Raw genomic sequence first — 27,768 nt, 5'->3', positions numbered from 1 at the left:
CCATGTCTCCTAAGACCGAAAGACACTCCCGAAAAGAAGCAGTTCCCCAAGACTTCAACGCCAGAAAGAGCCAAGCGGAGCAGGTAAGCAACTGGGAGATATCCTACCAGTGGTAGAGTTTGAATCCAAGGGAAGCCAGGCATTTTTCCATCTTGATGTGAAATCCCTCACAAATTTCTGGCCTCTCTTTGGTTTCCAGCAAGGAACCTGCTTTGATTTCAAGGACTTCACGGAACGTCCAAGATAGGTTGGGAATTGTAGGTGGGCTGATTCCCGCTGATTTTCGGAAGCAGATGTGTAATGCAGTGGTTCAGGTGTGGGATTAGGAAAGAGAAACCCTGGTCTGAGTTTCTTCTCAGCCTTCACATCTCACTACATGACTTTGGGCTAGTCTTGGTAGAACCCAAGGCAGTGGTAGTGAGGAAGGTGGCTGGTTTAGGTAGGAATAGAGAGATGCAGAATTGTAGTTCCTTCTCAGTCATAGAAGCCCAGTGAGTGACAAGACGTCAGTCCCTCCCTTTTAACCCAACCTATATTCCAGGTTGTGGTTAGGTAGGAAAACATGTGGAAGGAACACCACTGCCGCAACGTTGAGCTCCCGTATGAAAGCCAAGTTATAAATCACATCTTATAATCAGCCAACCGATACGTAGAACTGCCCTGGTGCAGGCAGTGGATCTGGGGAGCTTGTGGTTTCTTCCAAGCTTCTTATCAGACCAGCAGCCTTAGGAGGTTTCCCAATCTCCATTGGGTAAGGCTGTTTCTGTGCATGGTAAGCTTTACTACTGACCCATCAGCAGCATCAGAATTAGGCGTAAACAGTGCAAACGGCGATCTAGAACAGCGGTCCCCAATCTTTCCAGCTTGGCAGACGTGTGTGTGAGAGAGAGAGAGGAGGGGGAGGGAGGGAGGGAGAGGGAGAGGGAGAGAGAATGGCTGACGCATACACACAGCTCCATTTGTGCTAGCAGCATGCATGCACAATGCACTCATGCGAATGGAGCACCAAACGCGAGTGGCTGGCTGTGATTGCACGTGAAGCTCCATTCGCGTGAATGGAGCTTCCTGCATGAACGCAAGCACCCTCTTCACACATGAGTGGAGATTTGCACACACAGAGATGCTTACGGCTCACAGGAGTGCAGCTTCACGCGTGTGCGCTCTTCTGTTTCTCCCGCGGTCCGGTTTTGAACAGGCCACGGCCCAGTAGTAGGCTGTGGACCAGCGGTTGTGGACCTCTGGCCAACATCTCTCCACTTGAAGGGAGCTCCCAAAATTTCAGTCTTTTTAAAGTCCTGCAGTTTTACTGCAATGTCATATATAATGTAATGGAGTGAGCTCCCGTTACTTGTCTCAGCTTCTGCCAACCTAGCAGTTCGAAAGCACGTAAAAATGCAAGTAAAAAAATAGGGACCACTTTGGTGGGACCACGGAGATGTCTTCGGACAGTGCTGGCTCTTCGGCTTTGAAATGGAGATGAGCACCGCCTCCTAGAGTCGGGAACGACTAGCACATATGTGCAAGGGAAAAGCTTTACCTTTTACATATATATAGAAGCTCCCATAAAGCAAGCCTTCCCGCCCACTGAATGCCTGAAGAAAGGCTTGTTTAGATCCATCACCGGAGGTTGTAGAACCCCCATTGACGGTTTAAAACAGGCCATATTTATGCAGGCATTTACACCTTTTCTTTGGAGATGCCCTTCCCCACCGATCGAGAGTTATTATGCATGCTGGCAGCAGGCTTGCCAACGTCAGCTCTTAGGTGGCATTATGCACTCTTTCCCCTTGCCAAATGCAGCTTCGGCAGTTTCCTTTAGCTCAGGGATTCACCATGCTCAGATCCGTCCTATATTATATCTGCTATATATAAGCAGGATCCCTTAACATACTGTACATATGGCAATCTTTCCCAACCTGTGGTCTTGCAGTACAGTTAACCTTTGACTTAACAACCATTTGTTTAGTTACAACAGCACTGAAAAAAGTGACCTGTGACGATTCTTCACACCTGTGACTGTCACAGCATCTCTGATCAAAATTCAGACACCTGGCAACTGTCCCATGTTTATGAGAGTTGCAGTGTCTCTGCATCATGTGATCACTCTTGCAATATTCTGACAAGCAAAAGCCAATTTGCCTACAGGTTAAAATCCAATACAGGTAGTCCTCGACTTACGACCACAACTGAGCCCACAATTTCTGTTGCTAAGAAAGACTGAGGTTTTGCCCAATCTTGCGATCTTTCTTGCCACCATTGTTAAGCGAATCACTGCAGTTGTTAAATTAGTAACGCGGTTACTAGCTGATTCACTAAACAACCAGGTTACTAGCTTAATGACTGCAGTGATTCACTTAACAGCGGGGGAACGGAAGGTTGCAAAATTGGACAAAATTCACTTAACAACCATCTTGCTTTGTTGTTGTTAGTTGTGAAATCATATCTGACCCATCGTGATCCCATGGACAACGTTCCTCCAGGCCTTCCTGTCCTCTACCATCCCCTGGAGTCCATTTAAGCTCACACCGACTGCTTCAGTGACTCCATCCAGCCACCTCATTCTCTGTCATTCCCTTCTTCTTTTGCCCTCCATCTTTCCCAGCATTAGGCTCTTCTCCAGTGAGTCCTTCCTTCTCATTAAGTGGCCATAAACTCAAGTACTTGAGTTTCATCTTCAGGATCTGGCCTTCTAAAGAGCAGTCAGGATTGATCTCCTCTAGGACTGACCGGTTTGATGGCCTTGCAGTCCAGGGGACTCGCAGGAGTCTTCTCCAGCACACATTTCAAAGGCCTCAATTCTTTGGCGCACAGCCTTTCTTATGGTCCAACTTCCACAGCCATACATTGCAACTGGGAAAACCATAGTCTTGACTATACACACTTTTGTTGACAGGGTGATGTCTCCGCCTTTTAGTATGCTGTCTAGATTTGCCATAGCTTTCCTCCCCGGGAGGAAGCGTCTTTTAATTTCTTGGCTGCGTTCTGCTTAGCAATGAAAATTTGGGGCTCTGTTGATCGTAAGTCGAGGACCACCTGTGCTGGATTTTAACCTTTAGGCAAATTGGAATTGGAGATGTTCAGAGAGTGATGTGTTTAAAAATTCTACCTCCTTTGAAATGGAATTACTTAATTACTGTTTAGCATAGTTACCATGCAAGGTATTGTTTGGGCAGATAAGTAGTAGGGAGAAACTCATGAATTGCTAGATCCCAGAAGGCCAGCCTCCTCAGTTGACCTGCCCAGAGCTTTTTTAAATTTAGAATATAGAACATAAATTCATAGGGCTGGAAGAGACCTCAGAGATCTTTTAGTCCAACCCCCTACTCACGGCTGTACAAACTACGTGTGGGAGAAAAATATTGACTCTGTAATCTATTAATCATGTGCTTCCTCTATGCAGGTACAATGGGAAGTGTTGGTTTTCTGTCAAAATTATCAGCATGCATCCTGATCTTCCTGATCCTGGAAAATTTCTGTGTTACTTGTGATAGTAAGTACTGGTAGTATGTTTTCTACCATATGACCTTCCTAGAATGTAGCTTTGCAATTTCAATTTCCAGTGGGAGACAACCTCCTTAATGGCCAGTTTTAGAAAATTATCTGGATTCCGTCATCTGCAATGGAATTTGGTGTCAGTTGCTCCTAGTTGTAAATTAAGAACCAAAGGCGATCCCTATTTGTCTACTTGTATTTTTACATACTTTCGAACTGCTAGGTTGGCAGAAGCTGGGACAAGGAATGGGAGGTCACTCCATTAAGCGATGCTAGGGATTCGAACCCCCGAACTGCCAACCTTTCTGTTCGACAAGCTCAGTGTCTTAACCACTGAGCCATCACATCCAATAGGAGTGTCTTTAGAAAGGGTCAAAAAAGTCAAGATGGTGCCCATAACTATACACACGGACACCCACACATGAAAGGGGATGGGGCTTTGATTGCCTGGCTGGGTTGCCCTCTTGATTTTGGGGGGGGGGCACATTATTGCAAACGCTGGTGAATGCAAGAAATACCTTACCAATGCTTTTGGCATTTGTTGCTTTCAATGTTTCCTTAAAAAGCCATTTAATTTTCCTTTCCTTTTTCTTTCTTGCAGATCACTGGTGTTATGACGATCCAGAGTGTGGTAAGTCATGGCCTTTTTTCTCTGACTCCAGAAAACTTCTCATTGGGGTAACCACAAGCCTCGTTGTAAGAGAATCTATGAGATTGACAAATCCAGTCAAATTCAGCAATCCATTTAGAGAAGGGGTGTCTGACCTTGGCAACTTTTAGGAAGCCATGGTGGCTGGGGAATTCTGGGAGTTGAAGTCCACAGGTCTTAAAGTTGCCATGGTTGGACGTCCCAATCTAAAGGTTTTTAATGGAATCAGTGATCATCTTAAGTTTCACATTGGCTGTTATGATAACTAATGTACTGCTTACTTCCTCAACTGACGGCACTTTGAAGAAATGTACATCTCAGTTTTTGTTAAAGGCTAGCATTACAGTGGCACATGTTAACCGCCTAGTGGTATAAAGATAGTGGTAATTAAAACCATAGATGTTAAGAAATATTAACCTGTGAAGGGAAAGCAACAATGAGTCTAAAGGAATGAACACATCCACCTACCCACCTTCACACATCGTTTAAGTGTTGAAAACCTCTATAGATTCCATATGATGCACTCTCAAGTGTGGTATCTGCCAGTGTATCCTTATCAATCTCATATAGTTAAAATATGCTGAAACCTGAGGAAGAACTTCTACATGTTTCTCCTTTCAGCTCATTTATATATATGGCAAGAAAGATCATAAATTGCGCAAAACTCACAACAAGTGTCCCAGGAACAGAAACTATGGACTCAATTGTGGTCATAAGTCAAGGACTACCTATACTTTTGAAGCTTCTACACACTGGGGCACATAAACGGGAACCTTCCAAGGGACCTGAACTGACACAAATCTCTCTCCCCCCCTCCATCTCTCTCTCTCTCCCTCCATCACTCCCTCTCTATCTCTCTATTTCCATCCCTATCTGTCTGTGTCTATCTATCTACCTATCTATCATCTCCATCCATATCTATCTATCTCACTATCTACCTACCTACCTACCTACCTACATACCTATCTAACATCTCCATCCATATCTATCTATCTATCTATCTATCTATCTATCTATCTATCTATCTATCTATCTATCTATCTATCATCTCCATCCATATCTATCTATCTATCTATCTATCTATCTATCTATCTATCTATCTATCATCTCCATCCATATCTATCTATCTATCTACCTATCTACCTATCTATCAATCATCTCCATCCATCTCCATCCATCCATCCACCCTTCCATTCTATCTATTTACCTATCAATCATCTCCATACATATCTATCTATCTATCTATCTATCTATCTATCTATCTATCTATCTATCTCTATCTATCTATCATCTCCATCCATATCTATCTATCTCTCTATCTACCTACCTACCTACCTACCTACATACCTATCTAACATCTCCATCCATATCTATCTATCTATCTATCTATCTATCTATCTATCTATCTATCTATCTATCTATCTATCTATCATCTCCATCCATATCTATCTATCTATCTATCTATCTATCTATCTATCTATCTATCTATCTATCTATCTATCATCTCCATCCATATCTATCTATCTACCTATCTACCTATCTATCAATCATCTCCATCCATCTCCATCCATCCATCCACCCTTCCATTCTATCTATTTACCTATCAATCATCTCCATACATATCTATCTATCTATCTATCTATCTATCTATCTATCTATCTATCTATCATCTATCTATCTATCTATCATCTCCATCCATATCTATCTATCTATCTATCTATCTATCTATCTATCTATCTATCTATCTATCTATCTATCTATCTATCTATCATCTCCATCCATATCCATCCATCCATCCATTCTATCTATTTACCTATCAATCATCTCCATGCATATCTTTCATCTCCATCCATATTTATCTATCTATCTATCTATCTATCTATCTATCTATCTATCATCTATCTATCTATCATCTATCTATCTATCTATCTATCTATCTATCTATCTATCTATCTATCTATCTATCTATCTATCATCTCCAATCCATATCCATCCATCCATCCATTCTATCTATTTACCTATCAATCATCTCCATGCATATCTTTCATCTCCATCCATATTTATCTATCTATCTACAGTATCTATCTATCGATTCTACTTCCGGTTGTTGAGAGCGACGGACGTGTTTCGTTCGCCCTGCGCTCTCTTGGTGGGCTCCCCTCGACTGGGGAGGCACAGGGTACCTTGAAGGGGCGCCCTGCCTTATGGGCTGCTCGCTGGGGGTCCCCTGGAATGGCGGCGGCCGCAGGGGGGTCCCTGGCATTGCCCCAGGAGCCGAGAAGCGAGAGGGGGGTGCGCTCCCGCACACCTTCATTTCGAGGCAGCTGGATGATCGATAACTTGAAGGCTACAGCTGAAGTGCGGTGAGATGGGAATCCTCCCCAATTCGCCTTTGATTCTCCTTTGATATTCAAATGAAAGATTGTCAGCTTTTCAAGAGACTTTCAATCCTCCCTTGGGAAGTATGATCGGAGGAAGGGGGATTTCCCCCCCCCCCTCGAAAAAGCAGCTTGAAGCTATCTCCTCTCTCTCATGATACAATTGTGAAAGAAAAGTGAATCTGACTGTTTTAAAAACTTTGAAAACTTTTGACTTGTTGCTTTCTGATCCCCGGTGTTGGCGAAGCAAGATGGCACACTTCCGCTGTCTTTATGCCCTGTGAAATTAGACTCCTCCTATAAAAACTACTGGCACTGTGCTTTTGCCTCCGTGACTCCCAGAAACATCTCTTGCTACATAGTATCTTGGACTTGGAATAACTGACTTAATTGACTGGAATTGAATTATATAGAAGGTTTCTACTTCTATCTGGACTGCCTGCCCCGTGGTCTCTCTTGGTTGTGCCTTTCTACAGTCGCCATTTCTCTGTATGGACATAGATTCCTGAGTCCTTTTTTTTCTATGATGGCTCCAAAGAAACCTCCACCTGGGAAGCCAGGTTCTGCCCCAGCATCTTCAACATCCAGTCCCATTGGGCAACAATCCTTAACATCGTTTCTACAACCCAAAGCACCTGAGGAGGAATCTGTAACCCATCAGTTGCTTCAAAAGATTTTAAAGGGGCAGGAAGAAATGAAAAATCAACTGAGAGAGATGAATGAACAGCTCAGAGAAAATCAAAATCAAACGGCACAAAACAAAGAGAGACTGGACGTTCTGGAGGAGGGGGCAGCTGAGATGAGGGGGGAGGTGAGGGGGGTCCAGAGAGGAAATTTAGAACTTGAGAACCACATGATAAAAATGGAATTTGAAAGGATGTCTTTTTTCATTAGATTTCAAAATGTAATTGAGACTGACAATGAAGACCTAAAGGAGATAATGACAACAATCTTAGCTGAATATATTAAAAAAGACAAACAGCAGTTAGGGTGGGATATTGACTTGGTTTATAGAGTTAATTCAGCTTATGCTAGAACACACAATGTTCCAAGAGAGGTTCATATTAAATTTCTTAGAAAGGCTACAAGAGATGAGATTTTGGGGGTACAGAGGGGGCAAACATTAAAATATAAGGACAGAGAGATAGCCATTCTGAAACAAATACCAAAGAAAGTAAGAGATAAGAGGAAAAAATATGCACAATTAGCAAAAAAAGTATTTGACAAAGGTTTTTGGTTTCGGTGGCTTCTCCCAGAAGGTATGCTGATTTTCTGGGAGGGCAGTAGAATTAGAATTAATACAACTATGGAGGCGGAGGCCTTTATGGAAAAAAAACAAAGCTCTCCTAGATAAAGCGGAGGACACTACACAAGATATGGGAGGTGCCGAGGCTTTGCTAGCAGGCGGGGGGGAGGAGGCAACAATGAGAAAACTCAGATCACAAAAGTAAGTTAGAAAAATTAGTGCAATTGTTGATATAATGAATCTTTTTGTTTGATACAAAGTAAATGATTGAAATTATTGAAAGATACAATGTAAGAATAAGCTGTCAGAAGTTAGTTAAGCAATAACATCTTGTTTATCTTTTTGTAAAAGTTATGAGTCTTGGGGGGAATACCATTTCCTGCATGATGTAGCTGCCAAAATTTGTACACATATCCAGTATCTATCTATCTATCTATCTATCTATCTATCTATCTATCTATCTATCTATCTATCTATCTATCTATCTATCTACAGTATCTGTCTGTCTGTCTGTCTGTCTGTCTGTCTGTCTGTCTGTCTGTCTATCTATCTATCTATCTATCTATCTATCTATCTATCTATCTATCTATCTATCTACCTACTTACCTACCTACCAATCATCTCCATCCATCTCCATCCATCTATCCATCCATCCATCCATCCATCCATCCATCCATCTATTCTATCTATTTACCTATCAATCATCTCCATGCATATCTATCTATCTATCTATCTATCTATCTATCTATCTATCTATCTATCTATCTATCTATCTATCTATCTATCTACAGTATCTATTTATCTATTTGTCTGTCTGTCTAAATCTATCTATCTATCTATCTATCTATCTATCTATCTATCATCTCCATCCCTATGTATCTATCTCTCTATCTCTCTATCTATCATCTCCATCCCTATGTATCTATCTCTCTCTATCATCTCCATCCATATCTATCTATCTATCTATCTATCTATCTATCTATCTATCTATCTATCTATCTATCTATCATCTATCATCTATCTATCTCTATCTATCTATCTATCTATCTATCTATCTATCTATCTATCTATCTATCTATCTATCTATCTACCTACCTACTTACCTACCTACCAATCATCTCCATCCATCTCCATCCATCCATCCATCCATCCATCCATCCATCCATCCATCCATCCATTCTATCTATCTATTTACCTATCAATCATCTCCATGCATATCTATCTATCTATCTATCTATCTATCTATCTATCTATCTATCTATCTATCTATCTATCATCTATCATCTATCTCTATCTATCTATCTATCTATCTATCTATCTATCTATCTATCTATCTATCTATCTATCTATCTATCTATCTATCTACAGTATCTATCTATCATCTCCATCCTTATGTATCTATCTCTCTCTCTATCTATCATCTCCATCCATATCTATCTATCTATCTATCTATCTATCTATCTATCTATCTATCTACCTACCTACCTATCAATCATCTCCATCCATTTCCATCCATCCATCCATCCATCCATCCATCCATCCATCCATCCATCCATCCATTCATTCTATCTATCTATTTACCTATCAATCAACTCCATGCATATCTATCTATCTATCTATCTATCTATCTATCTATCTATCTATCTATCTATCTATCATCTATCTATCTATCTATCTATCTATCTATCTATCTATCTATCATCTCCATATCTATCTATCTATCTATCTATCTATCTATCTATCTATCTATCTATCTATCTATCATCTCCATCCATATCTATCAATCTATCTAGTTCCTAATGACAATTCCTAATCGATGGGACCTGCAACGGGCCCTGTCATCCTGTCCTGGTGGGCCAGGAGGGTGTAATAAGACAGAAGTGTCCTTCAAATAACCTGGCCCCAAGCTATGTAGGCCTTGAATTTTACCTGGAAACTGACTGAGTAAATCCATGTGCAGATACATACACCCATTTGCCAAATTCTGGAAAAGTGTTCTAATTGCAAAAAGAAAAAATATATAGAAAGCTTACATTATTATATGACGAATATAATCATCTCCTTACTCTTTTTCTGACTGAGTAAATCCATGTGCAGATACATACACCCATTTGCCAAATTCTGGAAAAGTGTTCTAATTGCAAAAAGAAAAAATATATAGAAAGCTTACATTATTATATGACGAATATAATCATCTCCTTACTCTTTTTCTGCTAGGACCTGCCACCTGGGGGCCTATTGGCTCCTGCAGTGGCATGAGACAATCTCCCATCAATATCAACCCCCGGACAGTCAAATCAAAATCTACTTTGGGACCTATACATTTCTACAAGTATGAAGACCTTAAAATCGCCAAGAAAATAGAAAATACAGGGTATCACTGTACGTATTCATTGATGACCATCTATTGCTAAATGTATAAGAAGTTCACTTGGAAGAAGACTTTCAACATAAATGGTTCCCAGCCTTGGCAATCTCCAGATTGGCGGACTTCAACTCCCAGGATTCTCAGCAATGGCCCTGCTGGCTGTGGAATTCTGGGAATCCAGGCCTAGATATCTAGTAGTTGCCAAGGTTGAAAAACCGTGTGTTACATCACAATGATATATTGCTAGCGGTAGCAGTTCAGCTGGGCTGCATTGGCTACATGATACTATAAAGCTCAGGAATCCAGCTTGGTTTTTCAAATGGGAATAATTGCTTCTATCCAGGCTAAGCTTACTGCATGGTCTCTGTTCTGCCAGGCCCGATGGTTGGGGGATGAAATGTGATGTGATGTGATTCATTAAGACATAGTAGAAAGAATTTTTGGCAGGTAGCAGTAAGCTGTAGTTCATTCACTGAGATTTATGCTACAAACTCAGTTTGCTACTGACTCGTACAACTTGTGGCTCTCTCAGTTCTATGCAGACCCTAATTTTTGTTTTGGGAAAGTGGGAGGAATTCACATTTGTTTAATAAAAGGGGTTTTGTCAGGACCAGGAATCTGCTTCGTGCTTTTTGGGGAAGCCTAGGTCAGAAGAATAGTGATGTAGTGTCCCCTTATTGTCCGTGAACTCTAGATTTGCATGAGATGGAATACAACCAACCCCTTCTCCTTGGACACCCCTCTCCCCAAAGCCCACCACATCTGTCCAGTCATGTAAATCCAGAAATTGTCCAGATATGGGTTGACGGAATGATATGATTTACACAGTTGTGGTCTGAAAAAATACACTGTAAAGGCCTCTTATGCTGACATGACCTTTACAACTTTCAGTTGGATCTCACTAAGTATTTTTCAATCTTGGCAGCATTAAGATGTGTGGACTTCAATTCCCAGAATTCCCCAGCCAACTTGGGAATTTGAGAACACATTACTTTCTGGCTGGAAAAATATGTAAGTGAAGGCTCAATCGCCCAGCCCAAAAGTATGTAAAAAGGGTGAATTCTGGCAACAGGACCAAAGGCTGGGGAATTCTGGGAGTTGAAGTCCGCACATCTTAATGTCACCTCAAGGTTGAGGGTATCCTGCTTAAGCAAGGGATTGGACTAGAAGACCTCCAAAGACCCTTCCAACTCTGTTACTGCTCTAAGGAGAAGGTAAAGGTAGCTAGCTGAGGGGACATCCTGAGGGATATCATGGATAACACCAAAATCTTCCTACCAGTTTTGATTTGAGTTTAGGGAGAGAGGGAGCAGAAGGGGCATTGATCCTCTTTTCCCTTGCTGATTGCAACCTTTGGATCTGCTCTGCAAAAAACAAAGGTCACTGATTGATCCTACCTTGCATAATACCTCTTCATCTGCATGATTTGGATCCCATTTCTTACAGTCATGTTAGCAGATGCTATTCAGATGTGACAAGGAGAGAGAGAGAAAGAGACTTTGAAACTTGTGAATGACCTATTGTTTATTTCTTTCTCACTGGGTTTATGAACTGGAGCGGTCCAGTTAATTGGATGTGCCTAATGGAAGATGCCTGTGAAATTAGGTGCTGATGTGGGTATCAAGTTGCAATTATCCATCGGTTTGAACCTGCTTGTTATTTATTACAAATTGAGGCGTTGCAAAAAGTGCTCTTAACAAGGTCTAAATCATGAATAACCTGTGATGTACACAGCTAAGTTTTTCTCTAGTGTAGTAAGAGGTGGTAGAATAGAAGGGCTTCTACAATCTACTATCACCCTTACAGTTTTAAGAGTGGGATTTTTCTGGGATCATGTGACACCTACCTTCCTAAATTTTTAATTCGAATTACGAATCAACATCTGTTGGAATAATGCCCATTTGCTCCTTGGTCAAAGACCCATCATTGCTCTTCATGTTGTTTTTGCTATGTTGCAGGTAAGGTAGATTTTGAGGCCGTAGCAACGATTTCTAGTACCAGCTTTTCAGCAAAATATTACCTGCACCAGATGCACTTCCATTGGGGCACCCAAAATAGCAATGGCGCAGAGCACACAATCAATGGCAAACGCTATACCATGGAGGTAATCAATTCAGGTTGCTGGCAAAAATGGAATTACTAAGGAATGAATGTTTGGCTTGATGGTAAGATAATAAAGGTAGTTCTCAACTTACAACCACAATTTGAGACCAGAATTTCTGTTGCTTAGCAAGGTGAGGTTTAAGTGGATCTTGCCTGATATGATGACCTTTTTTGACACGGTTGCCAAGTGATTCACTGCAGTGAATTTTTCGGTCTTTAAATGAATCCCGCTTCCTGTATTGACTTTGCTTGTCAGAAGCCAACTGGGAACAAACAAACAAACAAAAGCCAACAAATGGAGATCAAGTGACTCCATGATGCACCAACTGTTGTAAATACATGCAGGTTGCCAAGTGCCCAAATTTTGATCAGGTGACAGTCTGGATGATGGTTGTAAGTGTAAAGACCAATTGTAAGTTTCAGTGACTTTGTAACTTTGAACGGTCACGAAGCAAATAATGGTAAATCAAGGACTTCCGGCCTGTCTATGGAGATTCTCAGTCACCCGGGCCATGGTTGTCCCAAAGGTGCTTTTTCAAGAGGCAACTGGTTTTTCTTTGAAGACGTTTTGCTTTTCATCTAGGAAGCTTCTTCAGTTCTGTCTGAATGGTGGGGAAGTGGCCTCAACGATTCCCAGAAAGAGTACTAATGACCAGATGACTGCAAGGAATATGAATTCTTCCATTCTCCACCATTCAGTCAGAACTGAAGAAGCAAAATGTCTTCAAAGAAAAACAGTCCCATTGCCTCTTGCAAAGGCACCTTTGGGACTAACCGTAGTTCTGATTATTTGACCAGCTAAGAACCCTTTAGTATTCTGCAACCAGAATCTTTTAACTTTCTGCTTTTTTATTTTGGCAGCATTTTTTCGTAATTTATTATATATGCTGCTGATAGTCCTCAGGGGAAGGATTTAAAAATCAGTAACGGGAGGTGCAAAGTCCTTTCAGAATAGGGCTACTTCTTAAAAAAGGAATTCAACTACTGTCCTGATCAGAGCGATCTTAAGAGAAGAAATGGTAACTACAAGCAGCCAATCATTGAGCTTTATAGATTCTGTATGTGTATGTGGAGAGGAGGGGAAGGGAGGAATGACTGGTTGGGGAATTCTGGGAATTGAAGTCCACACATTTCACATTGCCAGGGTTGAGAAAAGGTGTATTATACAGATAGTCCTTGACTTATGACCACAAGTGAGTTCAAAATTTCCACTGCTAAAGTGAAACTGTTGTTAAGTGAATTTTACCTCATTTTATGAGCTTTCTTGCCACTGTTGTTAATTGAATCACTGCAGTTGATCAGTGAGTAACCAAGTTGTTAAGTGACTCTGGCTTTCCCATTGATTTTACTTGTCAGAAGGTCACAAAAGGGGATCACATCAATGGTAGGATTCAGATTTTTTTACTACCGGTTCTGTGGGCATGGCTTGGTGGGTGTGACAGGGAAAGGATACTGCAAAATCCCCATTTCCTCCCGATCAGCTGGGATTCAGGAGGCAGAGAATAGATGGGGGCGGGGCCAGTCAGAGGTGGTATTTACCCATTCTCCGAACTACTCAAAACTCCCGCTACCGGTTCTACAGAATACTGAATACCACCTCTGACAGTGGGGATGCTGCAGTGGTTGTAAATGTGAAAAATGGTCACAAGTCACTTTTGTCAGTGCCATTGTAATTCAAATGGTCACTAAAGAAATGGTTGTTAAGCTGAGGATTACCTGTATTGTTACAATCTATTTAAAATATTGTGCTCATTCTCATTCTCTGTTCTTGCACCAGCTGCACTTGGTTCATACTAAAAACAACATGAGTATAGAAGATGCGTCGAAGATTTCTGATGGATTGGTCGTCCTGGCATTCTTAATGGAGGTGAGCAGCGCGAATGGTTGGCCAGGAGAAAAGCCAGCCCAAGACTGGATTGGTTCAAGATCAATATCTTCATCAATGATTTAGACGAGGGGATAGATGGGGAACTCATCAAATTTGCAGAGGACACCATAGTTGGCAGGAATAACCAGAACTCCGGAAGACAGGCTTAAGATACAGAAAGATCTTGACAAACGTGAACATTGGGTGCTAACTAACAAAATGAAATTCAGTGGTGAAAAAAATAAGGTTCTGCATTTAGGCAAGAAAAAACAAATGCACAGGTATAGTATAGCTGGCACCTGGCTCAATAGTAGTAACCAGTTTTGGTCGCCATGATGTAAAAAAGATGTTGAGAATCTAGAAAGAGAGCAGAGAAGAGCAACAAAAATGATTGGGGTGGAGGCCAAAATATACGAAGAACGGTTGCAGGAGGCAATTTTTTTAAAAAAGTAGGTAGGTAGATAGAGGAAGAGAGAGGGAGAGAAAGAGAGAGAAACACAGTAGGTAGGTAGGGAGAGAGAGGGAGTAGGTAGGTAGGTAAATAAAGGGAGAGAAAGAGAGAGAGAGATATGGCATGTGTGCCATAGGTTGGCCATAAGTTCTTTTCTTCTTTTAAGGCCATTTTTCTCCTCAGCCTCTGGAGCGTGTAAAACTGGCCCTACAGCCAAACCAGAAGTTCAGGTACGGACTTCCAGTTTGCTTGTAGGACTGTTTTTCACCCTATAGAGCCTTCAGGAGGCTTCCCTAAAGGCTCCGGAGGGCGAAAAATGGCCCTACGGACAACCCGGAAGTGACTGTTCCTGAACTTCCAGGTTGACCATAGGGCTGTTTTTTACCCTCCAGAGGCTTCAGGGAAGCTCCTAAAGCCTCCGGAGGGTCTACGGTGGTGGGGGGAGAGGCTGTTTCTGCCCTCCCCAGGTTCCTAGAAAGCTTCTGGAGCCCAGGGAGGGTACAAAAGTGTGCCAAAAGCAGGGGGGGCTGCTGATCCTGCGCGCATGCGTGTTGGGGTCACACGTGCATGCACACTGGGGTTGCGCGATGGCATTATGGGTGTGGGCACGCCAGCGCACGACCTCCCTGCGCTCCCCCCGCTTTTGGCAGGTGATCCCAAAAAGGTTAGCCACCACTGGTATAGGGTTTCCTGTCTGAGCAGGGGGTTGGTCTAGAAGACCTTCCAACTGTTATTCTAAGAGTCTGTCTCTTCTTTGGGCTGCCTATGGAGAGGGCCTCCAAATGGAATGGGAATTTGATACGTTCAGAGAGAATCCCACATAATTTTCTATGTTAATTTCTATGTGCTCCTAGTTACTGTCTCTGCTGACTTAAAAGCTTTCATAGAACCAGTTTCGCTGAGGTAAAGAAGGTAAAGATCAGGGCATCAGCTTTAGTTGTTCTCATATCACGTTCCCTACTAATAGAAAGGAGCAAACAAGGAGCACAGACAGAACAGAACAGAACAGAACAGAATTCTTTATTGACCAAGTGTGATTGGACAAACAAGGAATTTGTCTTTGCTGCACAGGCTCTCAGTGTACACAAGGAGAATAAAATACATTTATCAAGAATAAATATACAACAATTAGTGATAGTTAAGGTTACTAATAAGCTATCAAATTGAACTAGAAAACAAATAAAAACAATATAAATTGAAAGATACAAGCAACATGGTTATAGTCATAAGTGGGGAGAGATGGACACTAGGAAGGAAGAGAATAATAATAATGATACATTCTTAGTTAATTATTCATAGTATTGTGGGAATTAGTTGCTAAACAGAGTGATGGCATTTGGGAAAAAAACTGATCTTGTGTCTAGTTGTCTTGGTGTGCAGGGCCCTATAGCGTTGCTTTGAGGGTAGAAGTTGAAACAGATGCGAGGGGTCTGTAGATATTTTCACAGTCCACTTGTGCAATATACAGGTCCTCAATGGAAGGCAGGTTGATAGCAATTGTTTTTTTCTGCAGTTTTAATTATCCGTTGAAGTCTCTGTTTGTCTTCTTTGGTTGCAGAGCCAAACCAGACAGTTATGGAGGTGCAGATGACAGACTCAATAATTCCTCTGTAACTATGAGTACAAGCCAGAGGTGGGTTCCTACCGGTACGGTACGGTACAGCCGTATAAGTAGTGGAAATCAGCCGTACCTTTCCGTACCGTTAGCGATCGTGGACTACCCACGGCCCCTTACTGCTATGGTCCTCTGGCTTGGGCTCACTCGCTCTCCCCGCCTGCCTGGTCGCCGCTCTCTCTCTCTCTCTTGCTCCGCCCGTCCGCACCATGCTTGCCCCGCCCACCACCCACTTCTTTTGCCCGCCCAGCTGACAGAGCGGAAGCAGCGCTGGTCACGGCTGAGAGCTTTCTTTGCCAGCCGACCGCCAAAAAGTTCTCTCTTTTAAAAGCCTCCAGTGATGGAGCATTAGGATCCAACCCGCACTTTAATCAACCAACCAACTGGGGCTTAGTTTGGAACCAGAAGAAGAAAGAAACGGTGAGTGGCTGCGCCCAGGTGGGGGGGGTGGGGGGGGCTGGTGGGGGGGTTAGTGGGAGGGTAGGAGCTAAGAGGTCTCTGAGCGAGCGCTGGGCAAAGAAGCAGTGGACAACCTTACTTTTCAATCATGGGCGAGTGGCTGCATCCAGTTGGGGGATTGGAGGGGGTGACTGAGCAAGCGCTGGGCAAGCAGGCAGGAGGGTGGCCTTGTTGCAACCCCAGCTTTGCATCCAGTCAGCTCTGGTTGCGCACCATTGGTTGGCTTAACGGTAGGGTGCGGGAAGTGGGGGCACTGCCAGGCAGGAGTGGTTTGGCTCAGTTATTCCCCAGTCGGAAAGCGAACCGATTCAAAAAGGATGAAGGATGCAATTTGGGGGTGGCAGAAGATGGGGCAAGCACTCCCTGGGCGCCTGCAGCCTCGAGCCTGCAGCCTCAGAGCAAGCCTTTGCACAGTAAAGAAAATCTTCTCACGAGCGTGAGAATCTTAATTGCCTTTACTGTGCAAATCGCTGCAGGCTCCGAGGCTGCCGGTGTCTGGGGAGTGGGGGGAGGCTACCTGTCTGCCTGCCCCTCCAGAAACAACCTTGGAAGTTTTCAAGCTCACCTGGAGAGGCTTTTTTAAAAAATAGAAAATCCTGAAAAAGCTGCAAGATCTGGAGCAACGGTCGGTTGGTTTTTTTTTGGTGGGGGGGATTCCAAAAACCAGGTTGCCCAGCACCCCAAAGAGGTCCGCGTGGGGCTCTGGCAGCTGCAAAGTGTGGCACTAGGGGCAGAAGTCCTCGGACCCAGCGGGGCAACACAGCTCCAGTAGCAATAGTGTGGCTTCTTGTAGCAGCACGCTGCCCGATCTACCCGGCTTATAGTTGGCGGTGGACACTAGGGCTTCCCCCTACCTCCGCCTGGCTCTCTGCCTCCTCCTTTGCTTAGGCCCCCTTCCCGCTTGGCATAGAAAAGAGGCTCAACTTTAAAATGGGGCAGCTTGGCCCTGGGCCTCCGGGGGTGTTTCTCCACTAGCTGCGTCCCGCTTTGGGTAAATGAGGCAGAGAGGAGGTCGCAAGGCAGAAGAGAAACTTCCTCTGACTTTGCCATTGCCTAGCTCGCCCTTGGCTGGCTCCCGAGCTAGGAGGCAGTGGCCAGTTCCCCCTGCCCTCTGGATTGCCAGCATGAGCATGGCTCTCCAGGAGCTTGGCAACAACGTGAGTAGCAATGGTGGCCGCCCACCCACCTGCTTTCGGTCAAGGGGAAGGCTTGTTTTGCAAAAGTGCAGCGCAGCCGAGGGTTGAAGAAACTGCCCGATGCAAAGGTGGAAGGACGCCATGCCTGCAACTTTTATCCCTCGCCCACCCACCCGCGTGTCCAGGAACTATATTGTGGGAACTTGGGCGTAATTGGTCTTGAGCCTCCTCCCTCCATGCTTTTGCCGGTTGGCTGGCTGTGGGGCATGGGCCCTTTTTCAAGCCGGGTTGAGTCCTTCCTTGGGATGGATGCCCGGACACGAGGGGCACAGGCTAGGACCGGGTGCCCTCACCTGTTTCTCCCAAAGGTGCTTTTTTTCCTCCAAGAGGCAACTGGACTTTCTGTTTTTTCTTTGACGATGTTTCACTTCTTCTCCAGGAAGCTTCTTCAGCTCTGAGGAAGCTTCTGGAGGAGCTGAAGAAGTTTCTTGGAGGAGAAGAAAAAGGTCTTTGAAGAAAAAGCAGAAAGTCCAACTGCCTCTTGGGGGGGGCAAAGTATCTTTGGGACATCCTGGATGACCGAGAATCCCCATAGACATCCTTCATCCTAGCCTTCCTTTCTGATGCCTCCTAGCCTTGCTTGCCTTCCATCCCTTGGGGTGGCCACTCTCCCAAAACCCATGATAGTGGAGCATCAATAAGTCCTCTTGTAGTATCAGGTGGCACACACCCATGGTTTCCTGATTGCCAGGGCTAATTGGGAAATCTAAGCTGGAGAGACCTGGTCTGTCCCGAACTTTTGAAGTTAGTGGGCTCTGGATAAAAGTCCAAACCTGAGTTTGATGCTGACCTAGAGGTTTTTGTTGGAATCCTGGTTTAAGTATTGGAGAAAGACTTAATTCACCCTAAGCTTGTTACTGATTTCATCAATCTTAGAGTGATTTAGAAAAAAAGAAAGAAAGAAAGAAAGAAAGATAGATAGAAAGAAAGAAAGAAAGAAAGAAGAGGCAGAGAAAGAGAAAGAAAGAAGGAAGGAAGGAAGGAAGGAAGGAAGGAGGGGGAAGGGAGAAAGAGGGAAGGAAAGGGAAAGTGAATGAGATATGGATGGATGGATAGAGGGAGGGAGGGAGAGAGAGAGAGAAAAAGGAGAGGAAGGAAGAACCACAAACACTGGCACTAGATGTAGCTTCAGAGCATGCTTTGAAACAGCACAGCAATCCAGGGCTGGAAGGGACCTCAGAGGTCATCTAGTCCAACCCCCAGCAGGAGACCTCATATCATCTTGGTTATTTTGGTGCCCCCAACACAGAGGAGAAATTCCCAGAAATCCCCAGGAATTGCCAACCTTCCCCCCCCCCCCCGTTAAAAAAAAATCTTAGAGCAAAAACTTCATGCAGTATTAAGAAGAATAGAAAAAGGGACTGCTGTGTATCGTTTAATGGACTGCTTAATTGACAAAATGGACGGCTAAATTGGCCACGCCCACCCAGTCACACGACTGCCAAGCCACACCCACACAATAGGCCATGCCCACAAAATAGCTAGTAGAATTTGTGGAAACCCACCCCTGGTACAAGCGATGAGTACAACCTCTATACTTATTGTAAGGTTACCTTAACAGAATCTTGAATCCTCCCCTTTTATTCTCTGGAAAACTAGGGAGGGTCTTTTTCTAAAAGCTTCCAAGGGTTGAGATGCCTTTGACATGACGCTTGTGCAAACTCTGGCACTCTCTTCTGCTTCCCAAGGTCATTCTCACATGGTTGCCCTCAACTTATGATCACGATATGGTCCCCACATTTCCACTGCTAAGCAAGGCAGTTGTTAAGAGAGTCATACCTCAGTTTATGGTTGTTGAGCAAATTACTTTAGTTGTTAAAAAAAATCACGCGGTCGTTAACAAGTCTGGCTTCCCCCTTGGACTTGGCTTGTCAGAAGCCAGCTGGGAAGGATGCAGATGGCGATCACATGACCCTCAATACATGCCAGTTGCCCAGCACCCGACTTTTGATCACATGGCCAGGGGAATGCTGCGACATTTGTAAATGGGCGAATCGGTCAAAAGTCACTTTTTTCAGGGCCATTGTCAGTCTATAGGGAATATATTGTATAGGGTCTCTTGCTTGAGCAGGGGGTTGGACTAGAAGATCTCCAAGGTCCCTTCCAGCTCTATTCCGATTGATTGATTGGTCAGTAAATGAATGGTTGTAAGTCAGAGACTATAGATAGACATAAATGCAACTGTAGCCCACTTTTGCTCCAGGCGTTTTCATGCTCTATTCTCTGTAAGCTACCACCTCTCCTTTAGAGACTATTTGGCAAGCTAGGCCACAACGGTTCGTTTACTGACTGTTCAAAGTTACAACGGCACTGAAAAAAGCGACATGGCTGTGTTTCACAGTTACGACCTTCCCAGCATCCCCATGATCATGTGATCAAAATACGGATGCTTGGCGACAGAGTTCATATTTATGACCATTGCTGTGTCCCTGATCCCCTTTTGCGACCTTCTGACCAGCAAAGTCCAATTCACTTCACAAACGGGTCCCTAATTTATCAACCGCAGTGATTCACTTAACGACTGAGGCAAGAAAAGTCACAAAATGGGGCAAAAATCACTTAGCAACTTGAGTGATATTAACAATTTGAACAATATTAAGAATATAAATTTTGGACACAATTGTGGTCGTAAGTTGAAGACTACCTGTAATTCCTGCACCCCACCAACTATGGCCATGATGGCCAACCTATGGCACGCATGGCACAGGTGGCACATGAGCCGTCAACCCAGCTCAGCTCCACCACCCATGTCAGCACACCTCTCGCCAGCCGGCTGGTTTTCGGGTCTCTGCCACACATGCACGGTGGGCGGGAGATGTGCACTCATGCATGGGGGGGCAGGGCACATGCGAGATGGTTGCACATGTATGCGATGTGGGGCAGCGGGGGGTGGGTCTCATGTGCATGCGTGCAGGTGGGGGAGCACGGAGGAGTGCATGCATGCGTGGGGGCAGGGTAGATGTGGGGGGGGTCGCGCACCAGGGCTGGGTTCCGCTTCTTTTTACTGGCGGTTCGCTTAGAGATGAGCTTTGGGTGCACGGGCGCATGATGCGTGCTATGTGCGCATGCACAGAAGCAAAAAACAAAATGAGGCGCCTACAGCACTGCCGATAGAACCAGTTCAGGTGCATGTCCGGCTGAGTTATTGTCTACTCGGCTGAACCAGTCCAAACTGGTAGGAACCCACCTCTGTCGTGCACGCATGCATGGAGGGGGGGGAGCCGGCAGTCACACATGCATGCAGCAGGTGGGGGAGTGCAGAGGGAGTGTGTCCATGCACAGGGATGAGATGCACATAGGGGGCCACACACACATGCATCGGGGGCAGGAGCGCAGGTGTGTTTCATGCGCACATTGCATTAGAGGTGCGAGTGCCTGCTTTTAACACATGATGATCAAAAGGTTAGCCATCACTAAATTATGGTGTACATACAGTTTATTATGGTGTACAATGCACTCTTCTTTCAATTTCCCACAGAAAACCGAAGGGAATAAACAAATCACTCCATGGGACACTCTAGCCAATCTTTTCTCGAAGATTCCAGAGAAAAGTGAGTCTTAGATTAAAAAAAAACCCACTTCCCTAAAATGAAAAGAGGTGATGTTATACTTGTCTCTTTTTCTGTTTTTTCAGGTGACTCTTATAATCTGAACGGGGAATTCTCCGTAGGTGGTTTATTGAGCCAAGCAGATGTAGACCACTATTACAACTACGAAGGCTCTCTCACTAATCCACCCTGTGCCGAGGCTGTGATTTGGGTTGTCTTTGAAACCCCTCTTCGGATTTCAAAGCAAGTGGTGAGTGGATAAGATCTGATTCGTCTCAGTTTTCAGGAATGGATTCCAAGGTTCTCTGAAAATAGATTGGCCCCTATTAGAGTCAGTGGATCCTCCAATGCTCAGATTCCCGAGTACGTAGGTCGCGAAACCACTATGGATTAGGACATAGTTGCTACAGGTAGTCCTCGACTTTACGACCAGAATTGAGCCCCAAATTTAGGTTGATAAGTGAGGCATTTGCTAAGTGAGCTTTGCCCCATGTTACGACGTTTCTTGCCAGCTTTGTTAAGTGAATCACAGCAGTTGTTAAGTTGTTAACAGGGTTGTTAAGTGAATCCGGCTTCCCCATTGACTTTGCTTGTCAGAAGGTCGCAAAAGGGGATCCACATGACCCCACGGAAACGGCAACTGTCATAAATACGAGTCAGTTGCCAAGCGTCCGAATTCTGATTGCGTGATGATGGGGTGCTGCAAGGGATGTAACTGTGAAAAACAGTCGTAGGGCACTTTTTTCAGCGCCGTTGCAACTTTGAACGGTCATTAAACGAACTGTTGTAAGTCGAGGACTGCTTGGATAAGCAAACACTGTAGATCTAGTTTTGCATGTATCAGGAGGCAAATAAGATGCAATTAGCAGATAGTGATGGAAGTGGGATGGGGCAGGGGAAGTACTGAAAGAGGTAGAGGTAGCCTTCAACTTATGGCAAGTTATTTTATGACTACTCAAAGTTATGACGGCCTCTGAGAAGTGCTTTATGGTAAAGCACTTCCAAGCATCGTAAAATGTTGCAAAATGTGACCTCAAGGTCACGTGACTACACTTCAAGAGCTTGTCAACTGCTCACATTTAGGACTGGTGGCAGGATCCCACGGTCACATGACCCACGATTTGTGATGTTTTTGTAAGTTTATGGCAAAAACTGCCCACTCAGGGGAATGGATTTGCAGACCACTGTTCTGACCGAGGCTTCCCAAGAGCATGAAGTAAACTCCTTTTCCCGACAAAAGCTCCTTTTATTAATTTACTGTGAGTTCTGCTCATTCACATCCAGCCTCCAGTCTTTCAAGGGAGGATTTACAGTCACAGACCTTATCTGGCTTGCAGAGCTGCCAGGCCGATATCTGCAGAACTTGCCAAGGTGTCTCAGAGAGTTAGCCCCGTTGTCTCAGCCCCGTTTGTGAACATAAGTTGAGGGCCATCTGTAGGTTTTATATACAGGGAGTCCGAGATTTATGACTACAATTGAGCACAAAATGGATGTCATTAAGACATTTGTTAAATGAGTTTTGCCCCATTTCACGACCTTTCTAGACACAATTGTCAAGCGAATCGTTGCAGCTGTCAAATTAGTAACATGGTTGTTAAGTGAATCTGGCTTCTCCATTGACTTTGTTTGTCAGAAGGTCACAAAAGGGGACCACATGACCCCGGGACACTGCAACGGTCATAAATCTGCACCAGTTGCCAAGCATCCGAATTCTGATCATGCGGCCATGGGGGAGCTGTGACGCAATGGTCAAAAGGGTGAAAAACAGTCATAAATCAATTTATACATACATACATACATACATACATACATACATACATACATACATGCATGCATGCATACATATATACATACATACATACATACATACATACATACATACATACATCAGTGACGTGCGGTGAGGTTTATGGCTGGTGAAGCTGGTGACGTCATCAGGAAGGCCGGGAATGGGACCACGTGTGCTGGAAGCTGAGGCTGCTTCAGCCTCCAGCACACGTGATCCCATTCCCCGCCTTCCTGAGCGTGCTCCGCCGGCTCGCGCTCCGCAGTCCTTGAAAGCGACTGGGGAACGACGAGAACCTTCCTGCCTCTGCTGGACTTTGCACACTCCTCGCAACTGCAATAGACGTCCAGAAGTGGCAGGGGCTGTTGGGCTGGAAGCCCAAACCCCATTAGCCACAAAAGCCGCTTCTGGACGTATATTGCAGTCGCGAGGAGCGTGCAAAGTTCAGCAGAGGCAGGAAGGTTCTCGTCATTCCCCAGTCGCTTTCGTGGCTTCGTCATCCGGGAGCGCCGACAACATTTCTGCCTCTGCAGCTCCCGGGCGCGGACAGACGGAGGTAGCCAGAGTGGCACCGAGGCAGTCTGGCGGGTGAGCGACCGAGGGTCGGGCTGCCTGATCCTGCATCGCTCGCTCACTCGCTCGCTCTTTCATCCACCCAGACCGCCTCGGCGTCGCTCTGGCTACAACGTCTATTGCAGTCACGAGGAGCGTGCAAAGTACAGCGGAGGCAGGAAGGTTATTGGCGCTTCCGCGAACCCTCCTGCCTCTGCCGGTTGCTCAGCTGGCACCGCCCCGCGCGCGCACCTCCTCCTCCTCCTCCTCCCTCCTCTTCCTTTTCACTCCCCAAAAGCTCTTCTCCTTACCGGAACTTAGCGGGAGCTGTGTAAAAGGGATGGGAGGAAATATATATTATTATTATATATTATTATTTCATGAAGAGAGGTGAGGCTCTGCCTCCCCTGACTGCACGTCCCTGACATACATACATACATACATACATACATACATACATACATACATACATACATTTGTTTTCATAGATTTCGTAGATACCTCCCGCCTATCAAACATTTGGAAACCAGCCCTACTCAACAAACGAACACCACCCACCATCCAGGCCGTTACAATACAAAACAACAATGCACACACAGCCAGCACCAATCAGCACCAATCTACCAATCATGATACAACCACACAACCAATCATTCCACTTACTGAAACAAAGCCAGCACCCATCCCCTCCCACCAAGATTTACAGAAAGACGGCAGCTCCGTTCACATTTTAAGCCAAAGACAGCAGCCTGAAGATGGCAAGTGAGATCTTGCCGAAACGTTGCCAAGACAATCTCAATCTTACATGGGAAAAGACCCGAATACAACAAAACCAGCATATATATTTTCAAATTCTCAAAACAAACACAACACATAAAATCTTCCTTTTTTGCATACTGTAGAAAGTGTATCAGTTGGTTACAAAAGATTTTCGTGCATCTCTTCCATAGTCATCAAACATAATTCATATTAATTCAAGTGTTTTAACCCAGATATTTATACATGTTACTATCATACCCCCATTTTCATTTGACTATAATTGTTTAAATGTCCATCATAAAATATACCAAAATTTAATACATAATCGCATACTAGCATTTCATTTACTATTTCTAAAATCCTCCAATAACACTAACTCTTTATATCTTATTCTAGCTAAACATCCATAATATTCAATAACAAAATTTTCTAATCCTTCTTTCCAAATCATTATTTGCAATTTACATTCAATTTCCTTATGTTGTACCCATGCCTATGTATCCCTTGTTATCATTATCCCTCCTTTATTTGACTATATCATATTACATTTTCCCCCTGATATTCAAAACTTAGCTATATCTAACTTAGTTCTTTTTTTATTAATCTTTGTATATAATCCAAGACGATTTCTAATCTTCCTTTCATAGGTACCATTCAATATTCATATCCTATTATTTCTTATCATGACACTACACATAGTATACATTATTATCATTATAAATTATCTGTTTAACTATATCTATTATCACTAAATTTCACTAAGTTTAGCTAGTTTTAAGTTATATTCTTCCATCTATCAACCTGTATCTTTCCAGTAACGAGGCAATTTCATATCTTCTGCTGTTTGTGGTATCAGTCCTCTTATCTTCTCTTTAATCAACTTTGTATGGACTCCTGTTAGCAGCTCTTTGCTTATAAGGTCTCTCATGTAATTTCAATGCCCTTCTTCTGTTTCCTCAATCATCTTATCTATAATTGTCAGTGGTGTTATCAAAACTATTGCTGAAAAAAATTATCTCTTTGGGTCCATAAATTCTTTTATTTTTTCTTCTTCTGTATCTTGCCATCTGGAATAAATTTCCCCTCCATTTAATTCCTCTTTCAATATTCCACTCTTTCCATTTTCAGAGACGAATCCATCACCATAAATATCAGCAGTTTTAGTTTCTTTATATTCATATTCCTCTTCATTTTTTTGAATTTTAACTGCCATTTTCTCCATTTGATGAACGTCTTCAACTTCCCTGTCATATTTTGCTGTTAAATGGACTAAATCATCCAACTTCTGTTCAATCCTCTTGCATGTATTTGATAGTTTCTGTATTTCTGAAAATATCCTTTGCAGACTTAAGCCTCTTTCTCCTGCCGTGATAGCGCCATTGTTTTCAACTATGTAAACACTATTATTCTAATTTAGTAGCTTTTAATCACCTCTCTCTGGTTAGAAATACTTCAAAGGAATATCTGTTTTTTTCTTATCGCTCTCTGTAAACAAGCAATAAGACCTTGAGGTACCAGCCGAGATAATCTGTGAAAAAATACACAAAGCCTAACTTCCGCAGTTAGCCACAATGCCGCAAATTTTTTCCTTTTTAAAAAGAAAATGTCTTTTGTATTTCAAGTTGAAGAGAAAGTCCAATTCTTAAATAAGTTAGAAAAACATCCACAGTAATGACAGATGTGAATTTTAGACCATAGGTTACAGAGAGTAATGAGAAAAAAAGAAAATAGAAGAAGAAAGCTTAATCCATTCATTTTAAAGGTCTTACACAAATTCCGTCCGTGAAGATAGCATTGAAAAAAGAAAGATAACCCCCTGTCAAAAACCATTCCAAATTTAATTCTGCCGCTTATTTCTTCTGTTCTCCAATTTAAATTTATTTTAAGTTTTTTATAGGCAGTCACACTTAAAACAATAAAAATTCCTCACCAGCTGGAAACACTTTCTCTTTCCATATCCTCCCATTTTGGAGCCACCCTGACTTCGTCAGCCAAATGGCTGGATTTTTTGTCACCAGCTTGAAGACTTTCTCTTGGATCGATCAGGGACTTTGCGATGTTCCCGAGATCAGCAAGACGTATTCTTCCTGTTCACCGTCTCTGCGGGACGGTTTAGGTCCATTTGGACCCCCCAGTGGCAAAAGTGTCAACTGCGATCTCAGAGCATTGAGATCGCATGCTGTATCATCGCGACTTTGGCCCCACCTCTCAGTCATAAATCAATTTTGAATGGTCACTCAATGGCCACTAAATGAACTGTTGTAAGTCAAGGACTACCTGTACATCTAAGCCTGCTGAGATGAAATCACATTGTGCATTTAAGCCCCAAGATGTTATTTTTAGAATAGACAGGTAGTTCCTCAACTTACAACAGTTCATTTAGTGATTTATTCAAAGTTAAAACATCACTGCAAAAAGTGACTTACTGGCATGACACTTTTTCACACTTACGACCATTGCAGCATCCCCAGGGTCACATCAACAAAATTCAGACCCTTGGCAACTGACTCGCATTTATGACCATTGCAGTGTCCCGGGGTCACGGCATCCCCTTTTACAACCTCCAGACAAGCAAACTCAATGGGGAAGCCAGATTCACTGAACAACTATGTAGAAATAATGTTCATAAAAATCAGGCAAAGTTCACTTACCAGCCGCCTTGCTTAGCAACATAAATTCTGGTCTTAGTTTTGGTTGTAAGTTGAGGACTAACCTTTTTCCACATTTCTTGCCTGAAATGGCAGGAAATTGACTGGTTGTAATTTGAGGAAATAGAACACGCTCTGGACTGAAAATCAGGTATCTTTACTTAAGATATTAAGCCTCTGAGTTCTGGACGAATGAAGTAACTTTTTGCTGTCTCCTCTCCTCTCCTCTCCACTATTGATTTTTCTCTCTCCCTTCTTCCAGGCTAACATAATGACAACCTCACTATACTATACTACCGTGCAGGAGAACAAACGAATGCAGAACAATTTCCGTCCTACGCAGCCCTTAAATGATCGAAGTGTCTGTTACTACACAGACCATAGATCAATCTTCACCTGCTTGGCCCATTGTATGGCCCCTTTGTTTTGAAGAGGATTTCAAATTCTCTTGAACAGGATTTGGTCTTCAGATCCTGAATGCTGTGAGTCTAATTTTTCACAACATTAAATAAACTCAGTAATATCCATAAAATGTTAGTTGTGGTTTTTAAATTAAGATGGTATTTATTACTTTATATATTCGGTAGATATCGCATCCTCTCAGCCGCAAAAACCCTTCTTTTCATGAGTTTTAATAGAAGCTGAAAATAA

At 43.4% G+C, this 27,768-nt stretch overlaps 1 protein-coding gene across 1 annotated transcript; it reads left to right on the top strand.

Annotated features, from left to right (window-relative positions):
- The first annotated feature begins 25 nt into the window (after positions 1–25).
- Positions 26–27,649, top strand: LOC309401048 (putative carbonic anhydrase 3). The gene is made up of 9 exons (XM_081969987.1): positions 26–83; positions 3,401–3,490; positions 4,094–4,123; positions 9,983–10,147; positions 12,092–12,237; positions 14,014–14,103; positions 21,303–21,375; positions 21,459–21,622; positions 27,380–27,649. Exons 2-9 carry the CDS (start codon positions 3,406–3,408, stop codon positions 27,545–27,547), a joined length of 921 nt encoding a protein of 306 aa, XP_081826113.1. The 5' UTR covers positions 26–83; positions 3,401–3,405; the 3' UTR covers positions 27,548–27,649.
- The last annotated feature ends 119 nt before the right edge of the window (positions 27,650–27,768 follow it).

This window comes from Natrix helvetica (genome assembly GCF_964273705.1).
Source record: "Natrix helvetica genome assembly, chromosome: Z".
Lineage (NCBI taxonomy): Eukaryota > Metazoa > Chordata > Lepidosauria > Squamata > Natricidae > Natrix > Natrix helvetica.
Note: the sequence above shows the minus strand (reverse complement) of the source record. Positions and strands in the feature narration are given on the sequence as shown.

What these genes read in the sequence shown, in the direction of transcription:
- LOC309401048 (XM_081969987.1), top strand. Translation starts at nt 3,406, where the DNA reads ATGGGAAGTGTTGGTTTTCTGTCAAAATTATCAGCATGCATCCTGATC. An exon ending in TTATGACGATCCAGAGTGTG is followed by an intron (nt 4,124 to 9,982) that starts GTAAGTCATGGC and finishes TTTTTCTGCTAG; the next exon opens with GACCTGCCACCTGGGGGCCT. An exon ending in TCCTGGCATTCTTAATGGAG is followed by an intron (nt 14,104 to 21,302) that starts GTGAGCAGCGCG and finishes AATTTCCCACAG; the next exon opens with AAAACCGAAGGGAATAAACA.